The sequence below is a fragment of the Exophiala spinifera genome, assembly GCF_000836115.1.
Source record: "Exophiala spinifera strain CBS 89968 unplaced genomic scaffold supercont1.7, whole genome shotgun sequence".
Classification (NCBI taxonomy): domain Eukaryota; kingdom Fungi; phylum Ascomycota; class Eurotiomycetes; order Chaetothyriales; family Herpotrichiellaceae; genus Exophiala; species Exophiala spinifera.
In genome coordinates this window covers 1,897,712-1,923,489 of record NW_015622519.1, presented here as the reverse complement: position 1 = coordinate 1,923,489, position 25,778 = coordinate 1,897,712, and the positions used below count along the sequence as shown (strand labels likewise).

Genomic DNA, 25,778 nt, shown 5'->3' with positions numbered 1-25,778 from the left:
TGTGGTTGGTCTACATAATCTTGACAGTATTAATACACCATCCAAAATGTTCTACAATTGATGTTCACTTTTGAATAAGATCCGTAGAGTGATGGGGTTCCGAAGTCAGGGCTCCAGACAGAAGAGAGGTCCCGCATCATGGCGAGGTTAGATATCGCCCATACCTCTTCCGACAGCCTCGATGCTTGCAATGTTCTTCGTGCGTCTGCCACCATAGTAGTTTTCAGTCTCGGCATGAACAAGTCGTTCTTCGACCTTTTGCCAATCAATGCTGTCCCACCACGCAGTCAAATATGCACGCTTCCCCAGCATGCCATAATCCGGAATCCACTGGTGTTGCCAGACATTAACGCAGAGAATGGGCGTGGCGTTGAGAGCACCGACAAACTTGTTGGACTGGTACATGCTGAAGCGACCACTGTGGCCGGCCGTCCGCGACCCCTCGACCACACGCGCTGCGTTCTTCAGCTGATCCGCCACCTCTCGACCGTTGAAATTGGCCATGTCTTGGGTGTCTCTTCGTGGCGCTGCCTGAGGCCACGGGCTACCGGCGTTGTATGTGGCGAGAATTGTCATACCACCGAACGACGCGGGCTTCATGAGCCATACGAACCCGTTGCCGAACATGGCGTCTGCAATCTCGAGGAATTCGGAGCGCAGGTTCTCGAGAGATCCAAAGTCCGATTCTATGTTCTTGGCCGTTTGCACTCCCGGACGTCGCTCTACCGGATCTTGACTGTCTGTTAGGGACTCCCAGAAGAAAAGGGTATGGTCTGCCATGGCTGCATGGTTATAAAGAGCTGCTCGGTCGGCTCGGTGGGCATTCTGCCAATGAAGAGTCCTAGTCTGAGTGTGTTCATCCGGTGTTCCTGTTGAGCAAGATGTCAGTTCAATGATTCTCAGAAAGGTCCCCGGGGAGAAACCTGCCTTGGGTGTATTCCGTCAACTTGTCACACAAGTGTTGAGCATATTTCGTGTATGTTTCTTGAAAGGTGTTGGCTGAGAGAAAGCCTGGTACGCCTTTTTCAGCGAACCTCTCTTGCTTCTTCGCATCTGCCCATACTGGAGGCGTATGCTTGCATCGACGCTGAGTTCGGGGAAGAACAGACTAGGGAAACCAAGTCAGCTATGCATCTGCTTGGGCGTAGGATCTCACGAACACTTTGTTTGACGATAGCTCGCAGCAGAGACTGCGGCCTCGCCGACGGTCGTGTGATCATGAACGGAATATGGAGCAGTCCAGCTTCATTGCCCGACAAGCAATTCAGCTACAACACTGCTACGGGGATTGATTTTCTCGAACGACTGGCCGCAGTTTCTGAAAGAGGAATAGTGCGAGTGCTCTTTTCCACAGCCAATCAAGGCGCGTCGAGACGCTGACCAATCACATAGCTTCATGTTCCCCTTCAGAACAGCTCCTGAAACAAGAGACTCTGCCACCTCCATCCTCTACGCTTCCTCCATTTCAGAGCTCAAGGACCAATACTTCCAACAGGATCGACGGTTTCGTTCACATGGTGTGCTTACGCCCCATTACCAGGTCGCGCATCCCTCGTGCAAGCGGCAAGGCACTGGCTATTCTCGGACCCTTCTCAACAGCTGCCTGAGCACGCAGAGTCAATGGCTATCAAAGAGCCAGACAGTCTACCACTGCAACGCAACGCATATCCCGGCTGGATCGTAATCGCGCTCTGACACGATCTATAATGGCTGTCTCGGCCGTTCTCTTTCAGTAAGTCATGTCAAAGGTGAGTATATCACTGTTTCTTTGTTCGGTTTTCGACGCCTTTGTTAATCACACTTCATCCGCACTGCTATTTTCGCCTACTACATTCAAAGGTCCAGGTGATCTACGTTCATACATTACAAACGACTGGTACGACTTTGGGCAAACTGTGCTCTGCCATTCTATCTAATCCTTCCTCCACATCTATCCAACACGATGTACCTCTTCTCAAACAAATATGGCGTGCAGCTCTTATGGGCAGCGTCCGCTATCCTATCTTCAGCCTCAGCCTTCGGCGTGTCTTTTTCAGATCAAGACGCTCTGTTCCAACTCGTAAGGCGAGACGATCTCTCCTGCTCTGCAGTCGACCCTAAGCTACCAAGAGATTTCAAGTGTCCGTCTGGAACGAATTGCATATCCTTGGACAATTCGTCATCGGGTCTGTGCTGCCCAGATAACAACAACTGTTCCAACATCCAGATTGTCTCTTGCAACATTCAGACCCAAAATCTGACAGCAAATGCGAACGCGGCTATCTTCACCACAAGACTAAGCGACAAGCTACCAACATGCGGCGATGGGTGCTGCCCTTTCGGATACGAATGCATTCTGTCTCCAGACGGCAAGAATGTTTGCAATCTTTTAGCAAGTACAAGCAAGACCAACGTCACTAGCTCCTCGACAACCAACTCAACAGCGCCCAAGTCTTCCACATCCTCAACAGCCACATCAACGTCTACGGGTCTCAGCTCAGCCGTCTCGCAAACATCCAAATGCAACAAATTCCCTGTTGGGGTCTTTCTAGCCGGCTTCTTCCCTGGCATGTTTATCGGCGCTTTTCTCATGCTCGCATGGGTGATCTGCTCTGGTCGCCACCGAAAACCAGCTCGTTCCTCCCGCAGCTCTACGTCTTCCTCACGGTCGACCTATAAGCCTACCATCTCCGATCCCATCCCTCTAGGCTCACCGAGTGGCGGACTCCGTACAGACTTTCTTCGCCGCACCACCGGCAGAGCCAAATCCATCTTCTCCACAAAGTCTCAGGTTCTTAGTGGTAACAGCACATCGCACTGGAAGATGCCCACACCACCAGTGCCTAACAATATTCCCAACACCACGCGCGCACCTGCTCCAGTCACTCCCGACCGCAGCCTCACACATGACTCTGAGAGCATCCATCTCTTTTCACCTCAAGGTACCAAAGTGGTCCCACAACCTGTTCCTGCACATATTGCTCCACTCCGGGGCATGTCAGCGCAGCGCTACAATCCCAATTCGTCCGACACGGGTATGGGTAGCCCTTTCCAGTCGCCTCTCAAAGCTGACAACATGTACAGCGACCACATGGCCCGATCGAACACAAACACTCAATCACGTGGTGTGAGCACCTACTCTGTAGTGTCTTCATTACAAGATCGTGACGGTGGATACGAAGCCGAAACACTCACTCCAGCACGCTACGAGCCAACTGCTTCTTCTACCGGCTGGAATTCAAGCGTGACGAAGCGTGTGCGACCTGAGGGCGCGGCAGAGCTTGAAAGCAGGCCAACTACCACGTTCACTGAGATGTTGCATGAAGCAGGGTTCCCAGATCCACTAAACGACCAGGGTACGCCGGCCGTACCCAAGATCCCAAAGATCTATTTGAGTGGTCGATTATAATGAAGGTTTGATATCATCGAGTGCCCTGGTTGCAGAGGTGGACTGCGATGTCGAGCGGTGCTTGTCTAATGTTCAAGTTGTGAGCTATGCATGGCTCTAGTCTGTTTTTTTTAGCGATGATGCTTCTACTTATATAACGCGCAAAGTCACTTGCTCTACTATCGCTCCTCTGACTCCATGAATAATATAGTCGGAGGTTAATGCAATGTTAATATTTCAGCTCTTTCCTGTCTGTTGCCTCCCGTGTAGTCGATGCGAAATTGTATAACCAGTTCACCTGCCAGTAGTCTCAAGTAAATCGAAACGACACTCAACAAAGCTCATTAATGCGCTCCCACAAAGATACATGCATGTCCTTTGTCTAAAGCGCTGTCCAAAAGACCCCTATAGGGAGAGCGTCAAAAGCGGCAAGAATTTCTCAAGCCTCACCACTGTCAACTGAATGGAATGAATATTAAAGCAGCGTGACATGACGCTGTTGCCGCAGCCTTGCGCTCTGCATCCACTTCCGCTGGCTTCGGGGGAATCGAGCATCTTCTCTCGACAACCAAACCGAGTTGGAACCCAGACTCTGCACACAGGACACCTCACCTCCGCTCATATCACCCTCGAGAAAGTGACTTTGTCTGCACCACACAAAAGATGGCGGAAAACCGGGCCCCGTCCCCAACACCGTCCGAACGCGCCCGCAAAGACGCCGAAGATCGAGCCCGCGAAGAGGAAGAACAATCCAAACTGCCCTACCGCTGGACGCAGACGCTGGAGGAAGTAGACGTCAACGTTCCCATTCCCGGCAACTTGAAGGCGAGAGATTTAATAGTCGATTTGAAAAAGACACATGTCAAAGTCTCGATCAAAGGACAAGATCCAATTATTGACGTGGGTAGCCCTGCACTCAAGAAAGCACACATACACAATACACACCCTCTCCTTTCCCTTGCCTCGCTACACACACTTCCGTGCCATGGGAATTCCGGTCGACTGTGTCTCTGGGTACCGACAGTCTCACAGCTATTTCTACGCAACTCCTCTTAATTCCGCAGTACATTATTCAACTCTGAGTTTTGGGTTCTTAAACTAATCAACCACTTTCACGCGCGCAGGGCGACTTCCCACACCCCATCCAGGTCGATGACTCGACATGGATCATCTCCACGAAACCCGACGGTAGCAAAGAGATCGCCATCAACCTGTCCAAAGCGCGGGGGACATACTGGTGGGCTCACGTGGTGACGTCGGCGCCGAAGATCGACACAACCAAGATCGTTCCCGAGAACTCGAAGCTGTCCGAACTCGACGGGGAGACAAGGGGCATGGTCGAGAAGATGATGTATGACCAGGAGATGAAGAGGCAGGGCAAGCCGACCAGCGACGAGCAGAAGAAGGAGGACATACTCAAAAAGTTCATGGCGGAACATCCAGAGATGGACTTTAGTCAGGCCAAGATTGGCTGAGTCAACTGGAGGCCTACCCGTAGTCTACGAGTACCTCGGTACGGGTACGGAGGCCTGCTCGAACCACCCTCGGAGTTTGTAATTGCTGTGGCTGCCCGACCGTGGTTGATTGCCGTGGCACGCAGGGGTCTTACAGAGTACGCATTATTACTCCGTACGGGCACCTTTGCGAAGAAAACTACCCACTAGTCAACTGTATGATACCGACGAACCGATCATGAACAATAGAAAAGTACAATGCATAACATAGGAAGTATTGATGCAAAAAGAACCCTGCGTGCATGGGGTCGATTCGTACAGGATACATAAGACCTAGATAAGATCGACGATGCATGGGACGACGAGCACGGATATCTGAGTACTCATCGTAAGGCTCGTAGGCGGGGAGGTCGATCCAAAAGAAGGAGGCGTAAAGAACCCTGCATAGGCCAAAGAACGGGAGCAACTCGTACTCGTAATCAGAAAAAAAAAATTCCCGAAACCCTGCGCGCAGGTGACCTTGAGGTATACTCGTACAGACGGACAAGGTACTCGTATTCATGTTTCCGTACCTGTCCGTACCTTGTACGGAGGACCCTGTAGATGATATCCGAATCGAGGGAAACCTGGTTCAAGTGGGCACGAGTACGGAGGTACAAGTAAAATGTTGGTCACCAGCCTCACTTTTTCGTGAATGGGGGGCCCATGAAGATCGCCACCTGTATCGGGAATAGCACCACGGTGGGTGTGTAGTGGAAGTGTGTGTGTGTGTGTGTGTGTGTGTGTGTGCTCCAGAGCACCGCACAGTAAGCAGTACGTACGGCGATCACCCTTCAGCCTCGTCGTATTTTCCCATTAGCGGGCGTGTGTGGGCGAGATCGACAACTCAGCCTGGCTGGTGCCTCCTTTTTCGTCTAAGCCTGATGGGCCACAATGGCCGTGACATTTTGTATGGCCTACCCGTATGCACGCAGGCTTGCAGCATCAATGCACGCCGCTGTATCGTGTGCATGCATGGGCCTACGAGCCTGCATGGCGACATGACTTCTGTTGTCATCACCTTTCGAGGTATGAGGTGTTTCTAGGTAAGGCCTCTGGTCATTTTAACGCGGTATCACCCATTGATGAAGTATAAAGTACCTTGCGCAAGTGACAAGTTCAACGGGAGTCACGGACAGAGACAGCGACAGGGACAGGTATGGAGAAGTGATTACCTCGCCTCACCTCATCTTGCCTTACCTTGCCTTGCCTTGCTTTACCTCTCCTTGCTGTGGTGCCCCGATGGTTCCAACTTCTCTTCCAATCTCGGAGCGTCAAACTAATCACCGTCCTACTACTTGCCACCTACATTCTAGGTAGCCCGATCTCTAGAAGAGGCTTCCTTGATCTTTGACCTAAGAGTTCTTTCGACAATCGACCACCCTCTTTTCGTATCTTTGATTTTTCTCACCTTCAAACCTCGGTTGTATGTATAGTATGTATGTGTAAAAAATACATTTATATGTACATGTGTATTTGCTTCAAGTGTTCAGAGAGTCATCTGGCCCTCAAGAAGCCTTGGTAATAATGATTCATTACTCACGGGGGAGTAAATGTAATGGCGGATGCTCGCTTCGTAGATGGGCTTGTTGGAGATCAAGGATGGATCGAATGTTCAAGTCTTCACGGCATCTCACAGCAAGGCTTTGTCAGATTGTCATCATTCTTTTTGCGTTCCATCCTGCCACCCACAACCAGTCTTTTTTTTTTTTTTTGCGCCGTGGGTTGAGGTCATCTCTCCACCAACTCGATCGATAGGAAGACGAGGAGCTGGAGGTAGGGGTGGAGGAGGAGTAGGAGGAGTCTGAGGTATAGTCGGATAAACAGCTGTCTATAATTGAGTAACCTTGCGTCAGGGAAGGGCTTGACATCTCGTGCCGAGATGGTTGTTCGGAAGGGGTGCTCGTCTATGCATGGCCACGTTAGACACTGGCGTACGGTGTACTGCAAAGGGATCCGACATAGATAGAGGACGAGCTCTAGGAACCAGTCAGCCATTCGATGAAGCCTTCCAGAGTTAAACACTTGTTGCGGATTTGTTGCATATCCGGGTGTCAGAACCCATGGTAGTTTTGCACGTTTGTTTGTTCTTTCGTAGAGGGATTCGTCTTCAGATCAGTTGTCTTTGGCCGACCGAGTTCATCTCTTCATGGTCGTCACCTCTCCAAACGCAAGAGCGAGAAGACACCTACCTTGCATTTTGAGCAAAAGCATCATTTCTCATCAACAGCAAACATCATATTCTCTTGGTGCATGGTAGAATCGAGATTCGACAAAGCAAATACCTCGCTCACCGCTTTTCCACACTTTTGGTGCTGTCTCCGCTTGGAGCGTTGTAGACGATTGGGTTTTGACGTGTGATTGCTTCTTTCTCCAACCAGGAAAACCTTCGTCGAAGGCTAAGTAGGAACATCAATTCGACGACTCGTCATCATTGGGGCCAGTAGGTTTTCCTTCTGCATCATTTCTCCGTGACTGGTGCGAGGCACTGGGAATGAGCGGTGTCTGGACAATGAAGGAACGGCATCGAGATTCGAGAGTATCTCGCGTAGCATTTCTTCATAGGTCTCTCTCTCTCACCGGGGTGACCACTGGGCAGATAGTCCTGGTGCTGAGAGGCTCGCTTAACCAAGTGTGTGTGAACGGAAAGATATTCAGGTTTGTTTGACGCGCGAAGGGTTGCATGACCTGGCGGTGAAGCCAGTTTACTCAGGTCGATTTTACATACAGATGGTTCCAGGTTATTTACACGAGATTCTCAAGGGTCAATGGATGGCAGCCAATTGTCCTCTACAGATTACATGGCCCCGAAGACGTCGTGCATAATCCTTTGCAGTAGCACAGTAGTAAATATGGAGTGTGGTACTTTCATCTCGGCGATCCCGGTGGGTATGGGAAGGCTTTCGCTGATCATCTCCACGCTATTGAGTTACTTTCACTAGGAGAAAAGTACCACCAAGGCCAAAACGAGTAAAAGGAAAACTCCAATAGCCCCCAAGTCCTAGAGATCCCTGATGTACAATGAGTATGGAGAGAGAGAGGTCCAGATGCTTATGGGGAAATGGCACAGGGACATCTCAAGTGTCTCAGAAATCGATGTCGTTTCAGCCTCATTTTCGCGTCTCATGTTTGTGGATACGCATTGGCCGTTGCGTAATTGACTTGAAACACCCAAAGAATCAGATCTATGCTTATCTCAAGATCATGGTGTTTGACGATGTAGATGCACGAACGAGATGTCGCCAGAATACAAATCCTGGTACGTGTACCAAGGAAATTCGCTTGGAAGGCTGTGTTCAAGTGCGACTCCTAGCATTGCTACCTCAGGGTACGGAGGATTTCGGTTGGGCATCAAAGATGCTTCTGGCTTGGGTCCCTGCTCAGCTGGTCTTGTCATGCCACATCGCCTCCGTCATAGAAACGAGGCGCATCGTACGTAAATTGCAGTTTCATCATGTAGTTTTAGTACCTTGGTAGACTTCTACACTGTAGACGAGAATGTGACTCTACAGTATGCTTCCGAAATATCGGAATTGAGTTGTAGACCTGTAACGCTGAAGCATGACACCGGTGTCACTGGATTCTTTTCCTCTCTGAGGACACCAATCCTCCAGAGCAGCGTAGCAACATGCCAGGCAAGGTAGACAGTCGCCATCCGTAGCGCCCCGGTGAGGTTGATCAGGTACCAACGCATGCGATGTTCGCCGGGTTGCGTGGTTGGGCAGGCTGTTTGCTTAGTACCTTAGCGTTTGTAAGAAGTTTCCTGCCTCATCGACCTGTCCCTGTGCCCAACGAGCGAAGATTAGAGGACTAGCGTGGTCATGACGATGATGTGATTGAGGTTGTTGCGGGTGTCGTCCAGCTGCCGATTGTTGATCGTAGAAGGCCAATGTACTGCCCTCCTCAGGCTTCTTTCGCAGCCATGGTTTTCAGTATTCAGTCAAATCGTCATGCTCGGCCTGATCGCCTCTGCTCACCGACGCATGAGTCTTTCTGAGTTGGGCACCATGAGAGCAATGAAGTGCCCGCCGCCATCTTCTGGCAGGGGAGACCTCGGAGATATTTGTTGCCAGTAGAGACAGGGATTGATGCGTGATAGACTTTGCGTGATCCTGTTCATATTTTGCCGTCCCTTATGCACTTTCACACCCAGCATCGTATAGTGAACCTGAAAACAAGTGCAGCGAAACACCTTCGTGCTGGCTGCAGTTGACTGCACATCTTTTCTGGCCTCCTTCTCACGCCCCTCCGTTGAACTACCGGAGTGCACAAAACATTATCATACGTCAGGTTCCACCTCTTAGCACTGGACTATATACCAGATTTGATGTAGCAAGGACTCAGGGACACGCTCTGATGCTTCGAGAAAGACAATGTCATTCGACGCTTCTGGTTCTCATGTTGATCAATCTGTTGTTTTTTCTCGTTGATCGACCCTCTGGAATAGTTTACCCGGTAGAGCCAGGAATGGGAGTTTCTTCGAGGGACGTTTCGATGCTAGAGGAACTGGGCTGTCAGCAGGAATCCCAGATAGAGGTAGAACATTGCATTCTGGCTCCCATGTTAACGTACCAAGTGCCATGTTAGGGGGTTGACACAATCTTCGTTGGAATGTGGGCATTAGTCTCCCTTCGAAGGTCTCAAGAGAAGTCTCAAGAGAAGAAGTTGTCTGATTCTCTGCAAGGAATTGCATATAGCTTCCCAGCTACCCACTCGTCTTGTAGACTTCATGTTGATGTCTAGCAATTCAACTGGGTCTGCCTGTCCGATAACACCAGTTCAACCATCTGAGCTGGAAAGTTAATATGAAGAAGTTCTATGTGAGAGGAGTGTGTGGCCTGCGACAAAGGGATGGACAAGTTTGCAGAATTCCCATGCCCGATGGTTGAATTTGCCTTGACTGTCTGCACGAATACCTGGGAAGTCTTTCTCCTAGCTTCACAGGAAAATGCGGTGTAAAGTGGCTGTATGTCGATAAGGATACACTGCCTTGCAATTGGCGTCTTGCATGGGAATACGAAGACCAGCTCCAGCATCGCCCAATGACAGCAGAAATCGTGTAAACATGAGCGGATCATTATCTTTTCGTGGTCAAATATACTTGGCTAATCTCTCCCAGTGCGAGAATGACAAGCAAAGCATCACATGGCTGTGTTTCCCGGCACATTCAGGGAACGTAACTCTGGTGATCATGGGCTGCAGGCAAAATATATGATCCAACCAGAGAGCAGAGCCCTCCATCAAGGCACGCATTGCGTGGCCTGCTGCTTATAGTCCTTTGTAGACAGCTCTCTTTTCGTCGAATACGCTCCGAGACTGCACCGCCAGTGCAAAACAATCAAACGGAAAGGGTAAACACGCCTCTATTGGAAGCCAAAGCCTCCAAATGTTGCTCTCCTCTCTAGGATTACGCTCTCAGTCTGCCTGTAGAGAGCATCAAGCTGTTCCATAGACAAGGAATCCATTAAAATCTTCGCAACTTGCGTGCCTGCACTAACAAGTTGCAACATGTATCGGTCGTCCTTTGGAGTTCTTGGCTGTTGGTCTTTGTTGTTCTGTCTGACTGCAATGGAGTTTTCCAACGTCGTGACAAACTGTTTGATCTGATTGTCGTAGAGCACTCGAGCAGGTATTCTTCTCTTGGTAGCGAGCCTCTTCAGCAGATAAGCCCACTCCGTCCACTCTCTATCGGCGGGCGTCCGAACTCGAGGTTTGTCACGTTCAAGGGGAATAGGAAACTGGTACTTTGCCACAAAGTGGAAGGCGCACCGAGACAAAATGTCATTGACCCGCATGGTGATTTCGTCCTGCTCCTCAATGCTCAGGTGGACAGGGAGGGTGGGAAGGGCCTGGGAACGGGCATGCTCTTGTTGAGGCACTGGCAGAGGCAGTAACTGTGATGGGCCATCAAATTCGTCTTGGTTAAAGGGTCGCCTGCGTGTGTGGTATCTAGTCGCCCTGCCTACGTCCCCGCCACGGCGATTCTGTGTTTCGAATTCGAAATCACCGTAGCCTTGACTGGTTGGGGATCCGGTTTGGAAACTGTAGCTGTCCTGACTTCGTCGTCGCAAGGCCATGTCTTCTGGATTCGACCTCGGTGGCTGTGCAGCGAGTTGGAAAGAACTTGAATCGGGCATGAAAGCAGACGATTGTGATCCCAAAGAGAGAGGTCGAAACGGGTCACCCACAGCAGATGGGCCCGTGGAACGGGTTGCGCCGTGTATCTCAGGTGGCAACCTCTGTCGCAGTCTTTCCGCTGGGCCAGGAGACATGCGCGCGTTCGTGTCTCCCGCGAAAGGGTCGTACGTGGACGTTGACCATGGAGTGTATCTGCTATTGGAAGGATGTTAGTATCACGCTGCAACAGCGAGGAAGCACAACACTTGCTTGGGGAATGCGAACGACGAAGACCCGTCGACCAGTGGTCTCGATGAAGCGGTTTCCCCCGGCTTCGAAAATTGAAAATCACCAAGTTCAGACATGCTTATATTGCCGTCGGTAAGATCAAGAGCAAATCGAATCCCGGGAGCAAGTCCCGAGGTATAGGTCGAAGGTATGTTGTTGATCGGAGATGTCAAGGCCAACATGGTCGAAGAGGCCCTAGATGATATGCAGATGGAAAGAGGAGGGTGCAAGTTAAATCCAGCAGATGAAGGTTGTAATGTCTCCAGTCCCGATAGGCGAATCCAAGCAAATCAGTTCGCTAAGGGGCTTCGCATAGGGCACCCATTGACCTTTGGGCATTAGTAGTATTGATGCCAGACCTGAACCATGGGAGAAAGAATGGAATGAAGTCCAATAACGATATCGCATTTAACAACAAGGCACGTGGAGCATTCGAGTCCTTGTGGCTTTGAGTCTTCTAAAGACCCATCCCGGCGGGCGATTCTGGAAGTTGATTATGTCCACCTTTCCGCTACCCCGGCCGCTCTAGTTTCTTACACCAGGCCCACCTCTCGCAGGGGCTGAAACCAAGGTGCCTGGGCCCTGAAGTCGCCCGGCGGGAGAGTTGCCGACACCGTGGTTGAGGCGGGTAGGCACTGACGGGCCTTGTTTAGGGTAGTCTATAAGCGTATTTCTAGTCTCTGGCAAGTGGGCGCCACACCCTTGCGCCCACGGCAGTGCGCTGGAAATTGACATAGGATGGTGCTGAGCCTTGCCTTCTAGAAGGTCAATTAATTTCCTGCTGAATGCGCTCATAGCGGAAGTCTGCGTCATGGCAGTGTTCGGCACGTCATGGACCCGGGTTGCCCAATGCATGGTTATCGATTGAGAAAATTGATGCCCAAATGATAGTGAATGGACAATCATGTCTCTAGGAGTACGACGGAGCACAGCACTTCACGATCACGAGGTTCGTTTGTGCGGTTCGACTCGCCGGTGAATGACGTGGAGTCCTCGAATGTCGAAGCACACTTTGCAGTGTTTGTGATGCTGGAACAGCCTCCAAGGGGACAACTTCGAAGGGTCTGTAGGTCTGAAGACCGCTAGACGGCCGTTGTGAATGCAGCAGTCATCGTAAGCCGAGTGGGGAATGAACGACCGTGCACATGCGAGCCGCAATTAGCGAGCCTCAGGTATGCCGGAGGGTTCTGTGTTTCTCGAGGTCTACGCACCACAAGTGACAATTTCTAAGCGACCACAAGAATAGAAGACTCGTTTCTCGAAGCAGGGCATCAGCCCTGCTTCGGAGCAGCCACAAATATCGCCGTCGGAGAGGCGGCATGGAAAAGGAATTCAACGCCGTGAACGTGGTCAGTCACGCTCAACAGTGGGAGGGAATAGTTGAAGTCAGCGGCCCAGGGAAATGCCCATCCACGGAAGTGTCATCAGTGCCTAATGCTCGCCCTGTTCGCCGATCATGGGTATGATCTACACAGGCCCTGGTGAGGCGATAGCGGGACCTTCACACAGCTAGTGTTGTATTCTGGAATAGTTGAAAACAGGCGGCAAGGAAACCCAAAAGTCGTGTGCCGTGAGTCCGTGATTCAAGGAAGCATGGGACTGCCTGCTATCATAGTCACACGGGGAGACGGATGGTCCACCCAGAATAAGTCGACATATGGACTCCTCAGTTGCGACGGTGACTTCCACACGGCAGCGATTTAGTTTCAGGAAAGGGTCTGGGACCTTGCCTAGAGGCATAGATGGGGGCGAATTCTCTGTTCTTGAAGTTGTCAGGATCAAGGCACGAATAATGATGTGAAGGGATGGCTCAGCAGAGCTTGGGGATGTCGTTGCCCGTGGGCCGCAGCGCCAGCGCCAGTGCCAGGATCCATGGTACCGTAGGAATGGAAAGAACGATGGAAGCTAGGAGGGGTCGGCTGCAAGTGATGCATGCTGATTTGAGCGAGGCGAGATCGACTTGCCGTAGAAGGATGGTGACCGAGAAGCGAAGGCCTACCGCGGGACGCCAGTAGATCAGGTCGTGGACAGCGTCTGTGTAGTGTATACCGTACGAGGTACAGGTAACAGGGTAGAAGAGGCAAGCAGGGCAGGCGAAACGAGAGTGTCGAGAGATGAAAACAAAAGGGGGATTCCGCTGTTTAAACTAAGGATAAGCTAATGAGGCTAGCCTCGTCTAGTGGCCTGATAGCCAATCAATGAGGGGCCAAGCCTCGCGCTAGTGAGGCTACGTCATTACTCCTTGCGCTAACCCCTATCTTGAGACGACCATCTCTCACCATCGCTCACCATCTGTCCCTTCCACGATGCTTCCATCTCTCTCAATCAATCATGTGTGACCGTCACGATTCTTCGATCCCGCCTCAGCCACTGAGCCACACAATCCACAGCTAGCCTTGACACGGCTCTCGCACGGCTCTCGAAACTTGACTTGCGCAAGCGTCGCTTGCGTCCGTCGACTCCCTCACCTACACTTTGTACACGGGATCATTGGTCTCCATAGCATCGTCCTGGCATTTCGCCTCAGCCACTGTACGTCACTTCCTAGGGGCCTCCGGTCTTGTGGTTGCCTGTTTCCCGGCCAAGATGATGGGTACAACTTGAGACGAGATCAATGAGCAGAAAAGGATACAACCCAGCACACGGTATCCGTATCTTGACAAGGCTCCCTGGCTTTGCAGGATGACCATCTAGCAGTAGTGGTCGATCGAGGTCCAATTGCCAAAACAGAACGGTCGCACAATCAGTGTTCTCGGCTAGGAATTCGTCAGCTTCTAGAAGACGAAACTAGTGCTTCCATTGCCGAGCTCGCTCCCGAGGCCGTCTCAAGAATCATTGTACAACACCGAATTAACAGCAAGCCCAAGCACACCAGCAGGCCATAATCTCCGAGCCCTCGCGTTCCTCTCATTTTCTGGCTTCTCAATCATCATGCGCTCGTAGCCGGCGTCCTTTCTCTAACCGTCGCGCATAATCCTGAATGACGTTGCATTTTGTTAGCACCTGCTCTTGGGGCCAAATCCGAGTAGCAGCCTTGCAAAACACTAGGAGGTGGGAATGGAGACATGTCACATTACTCACACGGCAACTTTTCCTGATGCCCACCTCTAACCCGGTTCGTGGATGATAGCCGAGTATCCTGCTGGCTTTGTCGCCAGAGGCGTATCGCATGGCTACCGCGTCCATCACACTACCACGGGACAGGGTCGTCGGTGTACCGGAGATTCGCGTGAAGACTTCCGCGACCAGACCCAGGATCCACCCCAGTCCTTCTGGAATGCGAATTTCCAACCAAGGTGGGTAGTGACCAAACTCTTTCCACACGGCGAGGCTAAAGTCTCTGAACGAGATGGGCTCATTGTTCTGGATGAAGAATGTCTCTCCAGCGGCGCTTGGAACCCCGTTGCCACCAATCTCTGGGAGCTGTTCGTTCATGTCGGCCTGCGGTTCCTCTCGCCGAGACCCTACACCCAGCAAATTGGCAAGTGCTAGTACATGAGCATCGGCGACATTTCCAACGTATGTCGCATCCCACAGATTACATCCGTCACCAACGATGAAGCGAGATTCTCCCTTTGCGATGCAGGCATGGAGAGAAGGTGTCAGCTGATGGTCACCCTCCCCAAAGATGACTGAAGGTCTCAAGACGCAGGTGAGCATCGCGCTGCTAGACTCGCCGTCACACACAACCACTTTCTCCGGTGATATGTGACTTCTGTTGGCTGCCAGTACGATCTTTTCTGCCTCAATCTTGCTTTCACCATATATCGAGCTCTTTTTGGGTGTAGGCCAGCGCTCGTCGATGTTTGGGTAAGGCTTGGTCATGTCGTCCACAACAGCGCAACAACTACTCGTGTACACGAAGGCACGGCACTCTACGCTTCTCGCTGCTTCGACAACATGCCTAGTACCCATGACATTGACTCGTTTGACGACAGACTCCATGCGGCGCGAATATCTACGATGGCAGTGTCAGCCAGAAATTCAAAATGTATGCGGATTGCCAGATCTCGTGGAAATGAAACACAGACACCGGGCCTCTGATGGTTGAGATGGCTCGTTGCTCCTTCGGAAATACCTTGGATGGATTCTTGCTGGCTGAAAGAAATTGCCTACCTCTCTCTCAATGGTGGCACAATTCCAGCCGTGTGCACAACCGCATCGGGCCTCACACGGTCGAAAACTCTCATCACGACATTGAAGTCTGTAATATCCGCTTGGACATACTCGTATGAACAACTCCTGAGCAAATCCAGCTCGTCATATTCGTCTTGCAAGGACTCTCCTGGACCATTTTCCACATCGAGAATACATACGATCCATTCTGGATGGTGTTGCTGCAACGCTCGAACGATGGCCGAACCGACGAAACCTAAGCCACCCGTCACAAGGACTCTGAAGCAGGGTTCTCTTGAGTCCTTTCCTGTTGCCGGATGTTCTGCACCCGCCCCGTTATGGAGAGCTCCGGTCTCGATTTCCGCCATGAGGGGTCATATCTAGATTGTTTCTATGGTCAAGGTTCGCAGCCTCATTAATGGGAGCTTCTTTCGCCGTATGCGTAGACGTAAAGTGTTGGTTCTTGCCGTCAGCCGAGTTTCGTGTGAGGCTTGACTGCGCGCCGATGTAATCTGTACCAAATGACAAATATCAATGTTTCACTTCCTTCCCCTCGGGATCTTGCGACTGAGTTAGTTCAAGTCAGCGCCGATGCCTCGAGCTAGGGCGGCTGAGCCAGTTCTGACCAACCCAGGACGGAGGTGAGGCGCAGTCAACAGAACCATGGATGATACGGCAACTGTCGAGGAATGTTTTCTTGCTCCCGTCTCTTGAACATTTGGTTAGTAAGCGAGAATCTGGGTCAGCACACCAAGTGCGTTTGCTGTCTTGCTGTCCGGGAAAGACTGTCCGGACCATGGTGTGATGCGCAAACTCCAGTTCCCAGGCCCCCGTTGTTTTCCCTCTTCCCCTCGCTCCTCGGGTTTTACGTTTTCCGACAAGGATACAAGGACAGAACGATACATGTCAGAGCGATACAGACCCTAGTACGAATAATCCGAGACCGAATGCACGTCGATCCTTACTCTTCACGCAAATGAACGTCCTCAGAGTACGGGGTGCCTCGTACGGTAGTGGGGAGGGCCAGGGCACGAATCAGTCGACTACATCACCATCCTGTAGTCTCAACTCAAACTTGTGTGCCTCTACCGGCCCTTCCGGGGTCATTGATTTCATCACTAACAGTCTCCGACTCTTGTGAAGTGTTGCTGTGGTTGTTCGAGGACTTTCGAGCGGCCCGACTAGCAGTAACCTAACTACAGTCCGGACAACTGTGCATCGCCCAAGAAATATTTGGAAGAAACTTCAAATGCAAAGGTCCAGATTTCGTTTCGCGAGACGGGCCCGACACCGATGGTACTGGAAGGATTCCGATTACTGTTAGTAGCTTGCCTGCAACATCTCCGGCTTCCGACGTCGCACATCACGATGGTTTGATACCACCTCACTGGTGCTTATGGGTGTTTTGCACGATGTGCTGCTCCGAGAGATGTGAGTTGCACCAGCCAGCCTGACACTGTCGCACTGTCAGAAGAGAAGTCGGACTTCTATGGAATCAAATGATTTGTGCTGAGGGGTATGTAGGTATGCTGAAATCTCGGACAGATAATCACCGTTTGGACATGTTACCCTGCTCGAGACAGAAGCTACTACTCTTGCAACTTAAGCATTCTTGAATATCTCGTTTCTCTAAGGGTCTCTTCTCGCGTGCTGCTGAATCATGTACAGCTGTGTGTTGTAGTGCTGTTTGAGAGGATCCTAGGATATTCTGCCTGCACGTTGAAGTAAAGAGCACCTAGTATGTATTAAACAACGAAGCTACTTGTTCTCTTTAGAAAGCGATTACTACGCCGCGCAAAGCACGTACAATACATGCCTGACTAGGTAGTTACCTTGGTGCTATCAGACATCTCACCTGTTCTACCGTCCACTCTCTCGTCTGCACAAACGGGTCGTTGGCCTGACCTGATCCGACCTAAACGATCCGATCCTCAAGCGTGGTGTTTTATTTCTCCAGAGTCTCTGCCTACCACAGCTCAGAGCTCCAAACGTTTATTGAGGACAATTTAGTCCCGAAGAGGAAGAATGCGTCACATCGTCACTCATGCTCTCCATCAGCTCCCATCGAGATTCGTACAAGACCGTCTTTGTTGTTTTTCTCAGACAAAATGGCCCCTTTCATGATCCTGCATGGACGCATGAGGCTGCCCATATGCCACGCCTATAGCTTCCGGATTGTAGTAGTGCCCCTGAGGGTATTGTTGACCAGCACTTGGTCCAGGAACGGTGTCGAAGTCGAAGTGGCCTTCTGCGTCCTGCTCGTCGCCCAACCCAAAATACTGCTCATGTAGTTGTGGATCCCGTACCTGACCATTTCCGGGTCCGATGTCTTCTTGCTGCTGTTGGAAGCTGGTCCTAAGCGGGGTCCCGCCGTGCTCGGATGGCTCTTCGCCTTGTCCTCCCTGGTGGTGGTGACTACTCCAGCGTCCCTGGGCCAATCCCGGGCTCGGCTGTTTGGCGTGGAGGAGCGTCGGGCTGATGGCGTGCATTTCGGTCGGGGGTTGAACCTGGCTCCAGGCTTCGACTGCTTTGGCCGACATGGGACTACCGAACATGTGGTCAGCGTTCGCATCGTGGATTCGGCTCATGCGTCCCGTCTGAGCCATGCGCTGTCGCCGCTTTCGCGTGAAGGCGAAACAGCACCAGCACGTGCCGCCGATGAGCAAGATTCCGCCGACTATGGGCAGTGCGATGGCAATGGCCAGTTGCCATCCGTGAAGGCCGCCGCCGGAACCGCCCTTCCTGGATGACGCGCTGGGACCTGCTATGAGCGTCTCGTTGAAGATGGCTGCTGCGTCTGGGAAGAACTCTTTGCCGGAAACGGGCGGTTGCACACAGGATATGTGCAGCGCTTGCAGGACTATTGTTTGATCATGGATAGTTAGTCTTCTGATACCTATCTCTCAGCGGAGACCGGGGGTTGGAGGGGTGTTCGGGGAAGCCATACAATTCGCAAGAAACAGCTGTTGCGGAATAAAACTATAGCAGAAAGCACACCGGTTGATGCTGGTGCTGTCAAAATCGCCTACGTTGCAGAACTCGCCTCCAGGAGACAGATTCGAAGAGTCATTTGTTATCTGGTACTCGATCGACTCGTTCAGCACAGCGCAGCTGACCTGGCAAGGGCTGCTGATCGAGATATGCGTCGACGGCCAGGCGAACATGCACCCCGAAAGAGTGTAACGAAGAGCCACTGGGTCAGGTTTTGTTTAGCGGAAACTTTTCAAACAGGAAAAAGACTGTGGGTAGAAAAGCATTTGTGAAGGCTGGAGATTTGGAATGTAGTAGATAGGAAAAATATTGCTACATACACAATGCCCATTCTACGTCGGTCTCATTCCTGTTCGTGTCCACCGCTGTGCTATTCAACTGACAGGCCACGCACTTTTGATATGCTCGACCCTGCGGCAGAGACTGGTAGTCGGCATCGAGGCAGACCACGTCGTCCTCGAGGGTTCCTGCGTCGGCGCACACAGATTCACAAGGCGACCCGGCGACGGTCTGGAGGGCGGACGTGAGACGGAGGAGGACGGTCAGCAGACACAGGAAGGTCAGAGAGAGGCGGGAGAACGAAGGTGAAGGTGGAGGAGCGGTCGCATAACGGTCATGCCAACCCGCCATAGCATGACACTGACGGCGAAGAGCAGCGCGGCGACATATGAAACGATGAACCACGGCGCAACAGACCCAAGGTTGGAATTCGAACAGGCGCTTTTGATTACGACCTGCTGGGTTCCCTCGTTCAATTTTAAGGCCGGCGGATGGCGACAGGAGAGGTGAGAGTGAGTGGGACGACGGTGGTGATAGAACACCATGCAGCTCTTGGTGCTGCACTGCACCAGCATGGCGGCGCGTCCCCCTCGTGCATGATGGAGAAGATGCTTCCTGGCCGGCGGTGTTTTCAATGGTCTTGCGTGCTGTTCCGGGCGCTTAGAAGAGCTCTCTCGCCCAGTCAGCGCAGCTTCACGAGCCTCGGGTCGACGAGGCGCGATTGGTGGTAGGGTGTGATAAAGGTCGTTGGAGATGCTGAGTGGTGGGAGACTTTTCGTGCTACTGGACACTAGCAGGGGTCATGCTCTGCTTCCTTCACACCCGCGATCGACACCGAATCTCACATTGTATTGGTGGTGATTCAAGAGCTCCCCGAATCGGTGGACGTCGTGGTCGTCGGCTGAGGGCGTAAACAGTACGGGAGTGGTGTGAATCGAGTTAGAGCCAACTCGTTCCTAGCACGGATGCCACGATTCTTCCGGACTCGTGCCATTCTCCTGCATTACTGCGACGTTGACTGTTTGTGGTCGAGCCGCCGACGATATGGAATATTGACTTTCTTGAGTGATGGTCCTGTGATAATGCCGTGATGCACACATTAATGCGCGCAACGTAGATGATTCACGTTTTGCAGCGCCAGGTATTTGATTACTTAGACGCTGGAATCATGCTTTCACAGCAAGCGAAGTAATAGTCTTGTATGAAGTGAGAGATATACAATATACGGACGTTATAACATTCAATGCTCCTTGCCCCTATTGTGATCATACTTGACTTGACGCTCTTGACTAACCTCCTCTTCTGATGTCCCTGCGGTGAATTGGAGGGAGGACTTCAGGGTGGCACTCGAAAGCTGCATGCAATCGAGGATGAATCGCCTCGTGGCACGGGCAATATTGGCGCTGAAAATAAAATGCATCTTGTTACTCGTCTCACATGATAGGCTCATCCAGAAATCGAAGGAACCCTCCAGTCGTATAATGGAGAGACTACCTCCGCTTATTGAGCTCTTCAACTCTTTTCTCGAACGCTGAGATCATCGTGCTTGCAACCTTTTCCTCGACCTGAGAAAATAATTGGTCATAGATTGGGTTCCGGAACTTGACGTGGACGTCCAGTTTCACGGATGCGTGGTCGTCATCGCCTCCTCCAGACTGGGAGATGTGCCACTTCGTGTTCAGAACTTCGAATAGACCATTGCTGTTCTTGTCGCTACTTCTCGCCTCAACAAGTCCGTTCTCGGGGTCACAGGACACTACACTATCCCAGTCTTCCTCAAGCCCGAGCTTTTCGTAGCCGACTTTTAATCTGGCTCGAGTCGGATACCCAGCTGCGTCCCTTGACGTCACATGTGACGAGATGGTGAAGGGTAAAAATGTTGGGTAGCCAGAGACGTCCGAAACAGCTTTGAAGATAACTTTGGGGGAGTAAGGAAGACGCTTTGTATGCGACACTGTGCGGAGCGGACAAGGGCCTAAAGCTGAGGATAGTATCGAGTCGAAGAAGGTTCGGCTTTGAAGTATAAATCTTTGTTTGTACTGGAGTAATAGTCGATGACAGTGAGTGGAAGGCTTACTACCACAATGCAGAAGAGCTGGTTGCCGTAGGATCATTGTGCCCGAAGTATCTCCCGAAAAGCGCCAGAACTATGCAAAACCTCTGAATGACCCCTGCACCTACTCCGAGAAAGTTTTAACAATCGATGTGAAGAGTGGAAGAGGACGTCGAGATATTGAGGTATGACAAGTCAACAGAGTCCGAGTTCAAAAAAAATATCTCGCGAGTCAGACGTCTGTCCCGGACTTAGCGTGGCCGAACATTGACTGACTCGTGGCAGTTTCTCCTTCAACCACATATGCCATTCCTGTCTCCCTGACAATTACGAGACAGCAGGCATATGTAAGTCTACGCGCTTGAATCGCAAGCACCGGCTCTCACGTCCTCTCCCCATGTCAAATATGAGTTGGCGATAGCAAGATACCCAGGTTCCGCGGCCACCTCAAGTACTAGCCATGGACGCAGTCGACACTCCTGCACCTCAGGCAGTCCCTGCCAAACGAGAGCCTCCGCCCGAGAAGCCAGAAGCTGTGAGCTTGCGGACGAAGATCGTGTTCTCTTTCTGGGCTGTAATTATATTACTCGGAGTGCCAACATGGTGGCAGACAACCTCGATCTACCGGGCCAACTTGCCTCTGCAAGAAATGGTTGACTGGGCAGATGGACTGGTGCGTATTGAGCAATCGCACTTCCCTACACTTCTAATTGAGACGTATAGAATACTCCTACTTCCATCCCTTTGCATATATGGGTCGAAGCGCCTAGTCTCTCTTGTCTCGATGCGCAACGACTTGTGCAAGACACCCAGCAAGCGCTCGATGACCTTAACGAATATCCTACCCTCCACCAGCGATTACATCTTGTTCGTGGATCGTGGAAGGATGAAAGCGGTAAGGGGAAAGAACAGCATTCGGGGTGCGGTGAAGATGCTACAAACCCAGTTCTGGGAGAGCCCTCTCTCAAGATCCTTCTGGAGCCTGCAAAAGATTCTTTCGAGTTCAAGTTGGATCCTGTCGCTGCCACGGCTGTTGTACGAGGACCAATACCACATATTCCCAAACAGCTAGCAGACAAAGTACAAGATCTTTTCAAGGATGAGCAGATCGCGGCCGCACTTCAAGTCGTATCGCTAGCCGGTCACACTAACTATGCGCAATCTTTTCTGCGCTCGCAATCCATCGAGCACGTCAGTACTATCGAGAAGCGCATCAGTCGTGCTTACAAGGCATCGCCGGAATTCCATTTGACCTTCTCCCTTTTCACGGCTACTGAATCGCCATCGAGCTGGGATGTGCAGGAAGCCCTCAAAGACAGCATTTATCCACTTGTACAGGCGTTGTCTAATATCGCTAAGATTGGTATCACCACGCAAGTTCAGCTCTACTCAGCATTCTCGCCAGCTGTCCAGCCCATCTTTGTCGAGGGATACAATGGCACGCTTTTGCCACAAAAAGATCTTACAGCCTTCGTGAATGCCGCAGAATGGCCACTTGCTCCATCCATCGGAGAAGGGCCTACGCTTAATTTCATTCTTTACGTCCCTTCCCCCGACCAGATTCCATTGGCGATCGATGGAAGCGAGGGGACATCGTGGCTGATTCCCCAGTGGGGTGGTATCCAAATTCTCAATCCGGACTTGACTATCAATTCTGTCTCCGGAAAGTTTACGCCGCCTAGTCATCTAAACAGGGAGATCCTGCAACTACCCTTTCAGACGTTCTCCTCTCAGCTTCTGTCATTGCTGGGTACCTTGAACTCGGAAGAGTCCACGAAGAATCTACCTCTCCAACTCCGGCTTGATGCGTACAAGCGCTTCTCTGCGCTAACCCTTTACCTGAAAGCTGCGTCCAGCTTAGGGTCGTTGTCGAGGTTGGCACAGCGGCTTAGCAACATTCCTATCCCAAAGCATGTCGCACAATTGATCGATGATACAATCGGTAACCTGACTGCGTGCTGCCATGCATTCCAGGACAGCAGGTGGGATCTGGCGCTTTCACACGCCCAAACTGCATATCAAGATAGCGAGAAGGCGTTCTTCGATAAATCAATGGTAGGACAAGTCTACTTCCCCGACGAGCACAAGGTTGCTGTTTACCTGCCTCTGCTCGGTCCTATCGGCGTACCCCTTATCGTCGGGCTTATACGAGAACTCAAAAGAACGGCCTCCAAGAGCAAGGTAGTGGCAAACTAAAAGATGATTCCTGAAAGAGATGTCGCTCTGCCTTAATTCATACCAAAGGCTCCTTTCATAATTACCCTGCTTCAAGGCTCTCGGGACAATGATGAATATGCAGAGCAGAATGCCTCGAAAACCTTGTGCCGCCATGATATCGAACTGCCTAATGCAGCAGTTCGATAACGGCCCTTCTTGAGCCAAGTGGGGTGTACACGGTACGGTCTCCGCATCAGTGCCGATCTGCACAACTTCTTCCCTGCCACTCAGGTACTCTTGTACTCAATCGTTCAATCAGCGACGAGAAACTCGACAATAGCACCTGCCTTTCCAAGGCTTGGTGGCGTTATCGATCGAGACATACGCACTCAACATCATCCACTTCTAGAATGGATACGTGCGAGCGTATCTTACACGCTGAGAAGCTTATATACCAATCTACACCGGCTGGTCAGAAGTAGAACGCCCTCACAAATATCATTGACCTTTCTTCTTGTTGGGGATAGGATGGCATCCTTGTTCGTTCGTAGCTCAGCCACATTTTTCTTGACATGCGTGTCTCTGCTTAGCCTGGTAACCTGCGAGCCATGCTCCAACCGGAGCACCTCTATCAACGGAAAGCCCTTTCCTCCGTTGATCGAGGCGACCACAGAAAACCTCATCGTCGGTCTGGAATTAGGCCTTTTCACTAGTGTTGACCTCGTCAAGGTGTGTTGACCCTGCTAACGGAGACTCAAAGTTACTAACATCCTCAGGCGTACACGGCTCGCATTCTTGAAGTGAACGCGACCTTGCATATGGTCATTGAGGTCAATCCGGACTCTCTTGCAATAGCTGCCGAACTTGATGCTCAACGCGCGAATGGCACTGTCCTTGGACCTCTTCACGGGATTCCAATCTTGATCAAGAACAACATTGCGACTGCCGACAAGATGGACAACACGGCTGGATCGTATGCACTTGCTGGAGCAAAGGTTCCGAGGGATAGTACAATAGCAGCGAAACTCCGCAAAGCCGGCGCAGTAATTCTGGGAAAGACAAACTTGTCTCAATGGGCGAACTACCGAAGCTTCAACACCAGCAATGGTTGGTCGGCCATCGGGGGACAAACCCAAGGCGCTTATTATCCAGGCCAGGACCCTTCGGGATCGTCTTCTGGCAGTGGTGTTTCTAGCTCTCTGGGTCTAGCTCTTGCAGCTCTCGGCACAGAAACCGATGGCTCTATCTTGTCGCCTTCAGATGTCAACAACCTTGTGGGTATCAAACCGACTGTCGGTCTTACGGCGAGAGATCTGGTCGTTCCGATATCCGAGCACCAAGACACAGTCGGACCAATGGCTCGAACGGTGAAAGACGCAGCCTACCTTCTTGCAGCAATTGCTGGAAAGTCTCTATATGACAATTACACTGACGCAATTCCCTGGGACACGATTCCTGACTATGTGGCTGCCTGCAACTTTTCTGCCCTACGTGGAAAACGCATAGGTGTTCCCAGGAACCTGATTGACCTTTCCTCTGATCCGGCCGCTGCACCTATCGTCCCAGTATTCAATGCAGCGCTTGACATCTTGCGAGCCGCTGGAGCGACTATCGTCGACAACACAAACTTCACAGGCTATGATGCCTTGAATGAAGGCAACTACAGCAATATCGTCCTTGAGGCGGACTTCATCAGCGACCTCCCCAAGGAATATCTTTCCAAGTTATCATATAACCCGAACAACGTTCATTCAGTCGCCGACGTGCGAAACTTTACTCATGACTTTGCCCTCGAAGACTGGCCTGAAAGAGATACGTTGGTCTGGGATGGCGCTTTAGAACTGGGCTATGGCAATACCTCTCCCGAATTCTGGTCGAATTATACAATGAATACCTTCCTAGCTGGGGAAATGGGAATTACCGGGGCCTTGAAGAACTACTCCTTGGATGCGCTGGTGTTGCCTACTGAGTTCTCGCCCAATTTTCCAGCGCTGATAGGGGCTCCTGTGGTGACAGTACCACTTGGTGCATACCCGCAAAATACCACTGTGCTCGTTAATCAGTTCGGGAATTTGAACGCCACAGCTCCGAACGTCCCCTTCGGCATCAGTTTTATGGGACCTCACTTCAGTGAGGAAATGTTGATCGGTCTAGCTTACGCTTTCGAACAGCGCACCATGGTCCGAAATACTATCATACCATATATTCAGCCTACCACCGAGCTTGCTGACGTGGTACATGCGCGGCAACAGGCGAAGAAGACATAGGCATGGGGTCATTTGGCAGACTGTGGAATATCGGAGATGGCAGAGATCATGAAAAGCCAAGTCTCGTGTCCGACTGTAAATGTCAACGATCTGACCTACCTTGTGCAATTCTATTGCTCTGAGGCCAGGGGTGATGTTATGACAAGTAATTTTGCTGTGGTGGTTGACGGAGTCGCTAGAGTCGTATCCCTTTGTAGATAGCCCATCCAAATACACGAACGAAAATCTTTCGAATACGAACAATCATTCTCGGTAGGCAGCTATTGCAGCAAACCAAAGAGGCCGAGGCATCTCCATCGGCTGTCTACGGTATGTCAACAAGCAAGTTACTTACGGCCGGGAGCAGCAACACGGCAACAGTCTGCCAATCGAGTGACAGAGATTTCCCGCTGACCGGGTCCCAGTAATCAGGCCATGATGGAGGGCTGAATGGGGGAATAACTCGAGTTGCTGGACTGGGCTAGAATCGGAGTCTTTGAGCCTCGGTTCATTCTGGTGCAAACAATTCTCCTCCTCCGTATTGGTACTCGTACATTGTCATCCCTTAACTCAACCGCAGGACAAAGCGTCTTGGGAACGTAGGTCTAGCCGGGGAGAAGCTGTAGTAACCTGTACACTTATTTTCTCTACACAGTCCTACCCAGAGTTCG

The 25,778-nt window shown here is 51.3% G+C and overlaps 9 protein-coding genes across 9 annotated transcripts; 4 read left to right on the top strand and 5 right to left on the bottom strand.

Moving 5' to 3' along the window:
• Window positions 1-147: 147 nt before the first annotated feature.
• PV08_09696 (uncharacterized protein) lies at window positions 148-780 on the bottom strand (the record flags this gene model as incomplete). The annotated part of the gene is made up of 1 exon (XM_016384012.1): window positions 148-780. The coding sequence occupies one exon, from the start codon at window positions 778-780 to the stop codon at window positions 148-150; it is 633 nt and encodes a 210-aa protein (XP_016232635.1).
• Window positions 781-1,942: 1,162 nt separating this feature from the next.
• On the top strand, window positions 1,943-3,388 carry PV08_09695 (uncharacterized protein; the record flags this gene model as incomplete). The annotated part of the gene is made up of 1 exon (XM_016384011.1): window positions 1,943-3,388. The coding sequence occupies one exon, from the start codon at window positions 1,943-1,945 to the stop codon at window positions 3,386-3,388; it is 1,446 nt and encodes a 481-aa protein (XP_016232634.1).
• Window positions 3,389-4,030: 642 nt separating this feature from the next.
• On the top strand, window positions 4,031-4,842 carry PV08_09694 (uncharacterized protein; the record flags this gene model as incomplete). The annotated part of the gene is made up of 2 exons (XM_016384010.1): window positions 4,031-4,267; window positions 4,492-4,842. 2 exons carry the CDS (start codon window positions 4,031-4,033, stop codon window positions 4,840-4,842), a joined length of 588 nt encoding a protein of 195 aa, XP_016232633.1.
• A 5,381-nt stretch (window positions 4,843-10,223) lies between these two features.
• PV08_09693 (uncharacterized protein) lies at window positions 10,224-11,447 on the bottom strand (the record flags this gene model as incomplete). Its single annotated transcript, XM_016384009.1, has 2 exons — window positions 10,224-11,193; window positions 11,263-11,447. The coding sequence occupies 2 exons, from the start codon at window positions 11,445-11,447 to the stop codon at window positions 10,224-10,226; spliced, it is 1,155 nt and encodes a 384-aa protein (XP_016232632.1).
• Window positions 11,448-14,187: 2,740 nt separating this feature from the next.
• PV08_09692 (uncharacterized protein) lies at window positions 14,188-15,749 on the bottom strand (the record flags this gene model as incomplete). Its single annotated transcript, XM_016384008.1, has 2 exons — window positions 14,188-15,223; window positions 15,382-15,749. The coding sequence occupies 2 exons, from the start codon at window positions 15,747-15,749 to the stop codon at window positions 14,188-14,190; spliced, it is 1,404 nt and encodes a 467-aa protein (XP_016232631.1).
• A 1,731-nt stretch (window positions 15,750-17,480) lies between these two features.
• PV08_09691 (uncharacterized protein) lies at window positions 17,481-19,002 on the bottom strand (the record flags this gene model as incomplete). Its single annotated transcript, XM_016384007.1, has 3 exons — window positions 17,481-18,241; window positions 18,329-18,574; window positions 18,693-19,002. 3 exons carry the CDS (start codon window positions 19,000-19,002, stop codon window positions 17,481-17,483), a joined length of 1,317 nt encoding a protein of 438 aa, XP_016232630.1.
• A 1,139-nt stretch (window positions 19,003-20,141) lies between these two features.
• Window positions 20,142-20,765, bottom strand: PV08_09690 (uncharacterized protein; the record flags this gene model as incomplete). Its single annotated transcript, XM_016384006.1, has 1 exon — window positions 20,142-20,765. The coding sequence occupies one exon, from the start codon at window positions 20,763-20,765 to the stop codon at window positions 20,142-20,144; it is 624 nt and encodes a 207-aa protein (XP_016232629.1).
• A 399-nt stretch (window positions 20,766-21,164) lies between these two features.
• On the top strand, window positions 21,165-22,900 carry PV08_09689 (uncharacterized protein; the record flags this gene model as incomplete). The annotated part of the gene is made up of 2 exons (XM_016384005.1): window positions 21,165-21,377; window positions 21,428-22,900. 2 exons carry the CDS (start codon window positions 21,165-21,167, stop codon window positions 22,898-22,900), a joined length of 1,686 nt encoding a protein of 561 aa, XP_016232628.1.
• Window positions 22,901-23,389: 489 nt separating this feature from the next.
• Window positions 23,390-25,128, top strand: PV08_09688 (uncharacterized protein; the record flags this gene model as incomplete). The annotated part of the gene is made up of 2 exons (XM_016384004.1): window positions 23,390-23,590; window positions 23,638-25,128. The coding sequence occupies 2 exons, from the start codon at window positions 23,390-23,392 to the stop codon at window positions 25,126-25,128; spliced, it is 1,692 nt and encodes a 563-aa protein (XP_016232627.1).
• Window positions 25,129-25,778: the final 650 nt, after the last annotated feature.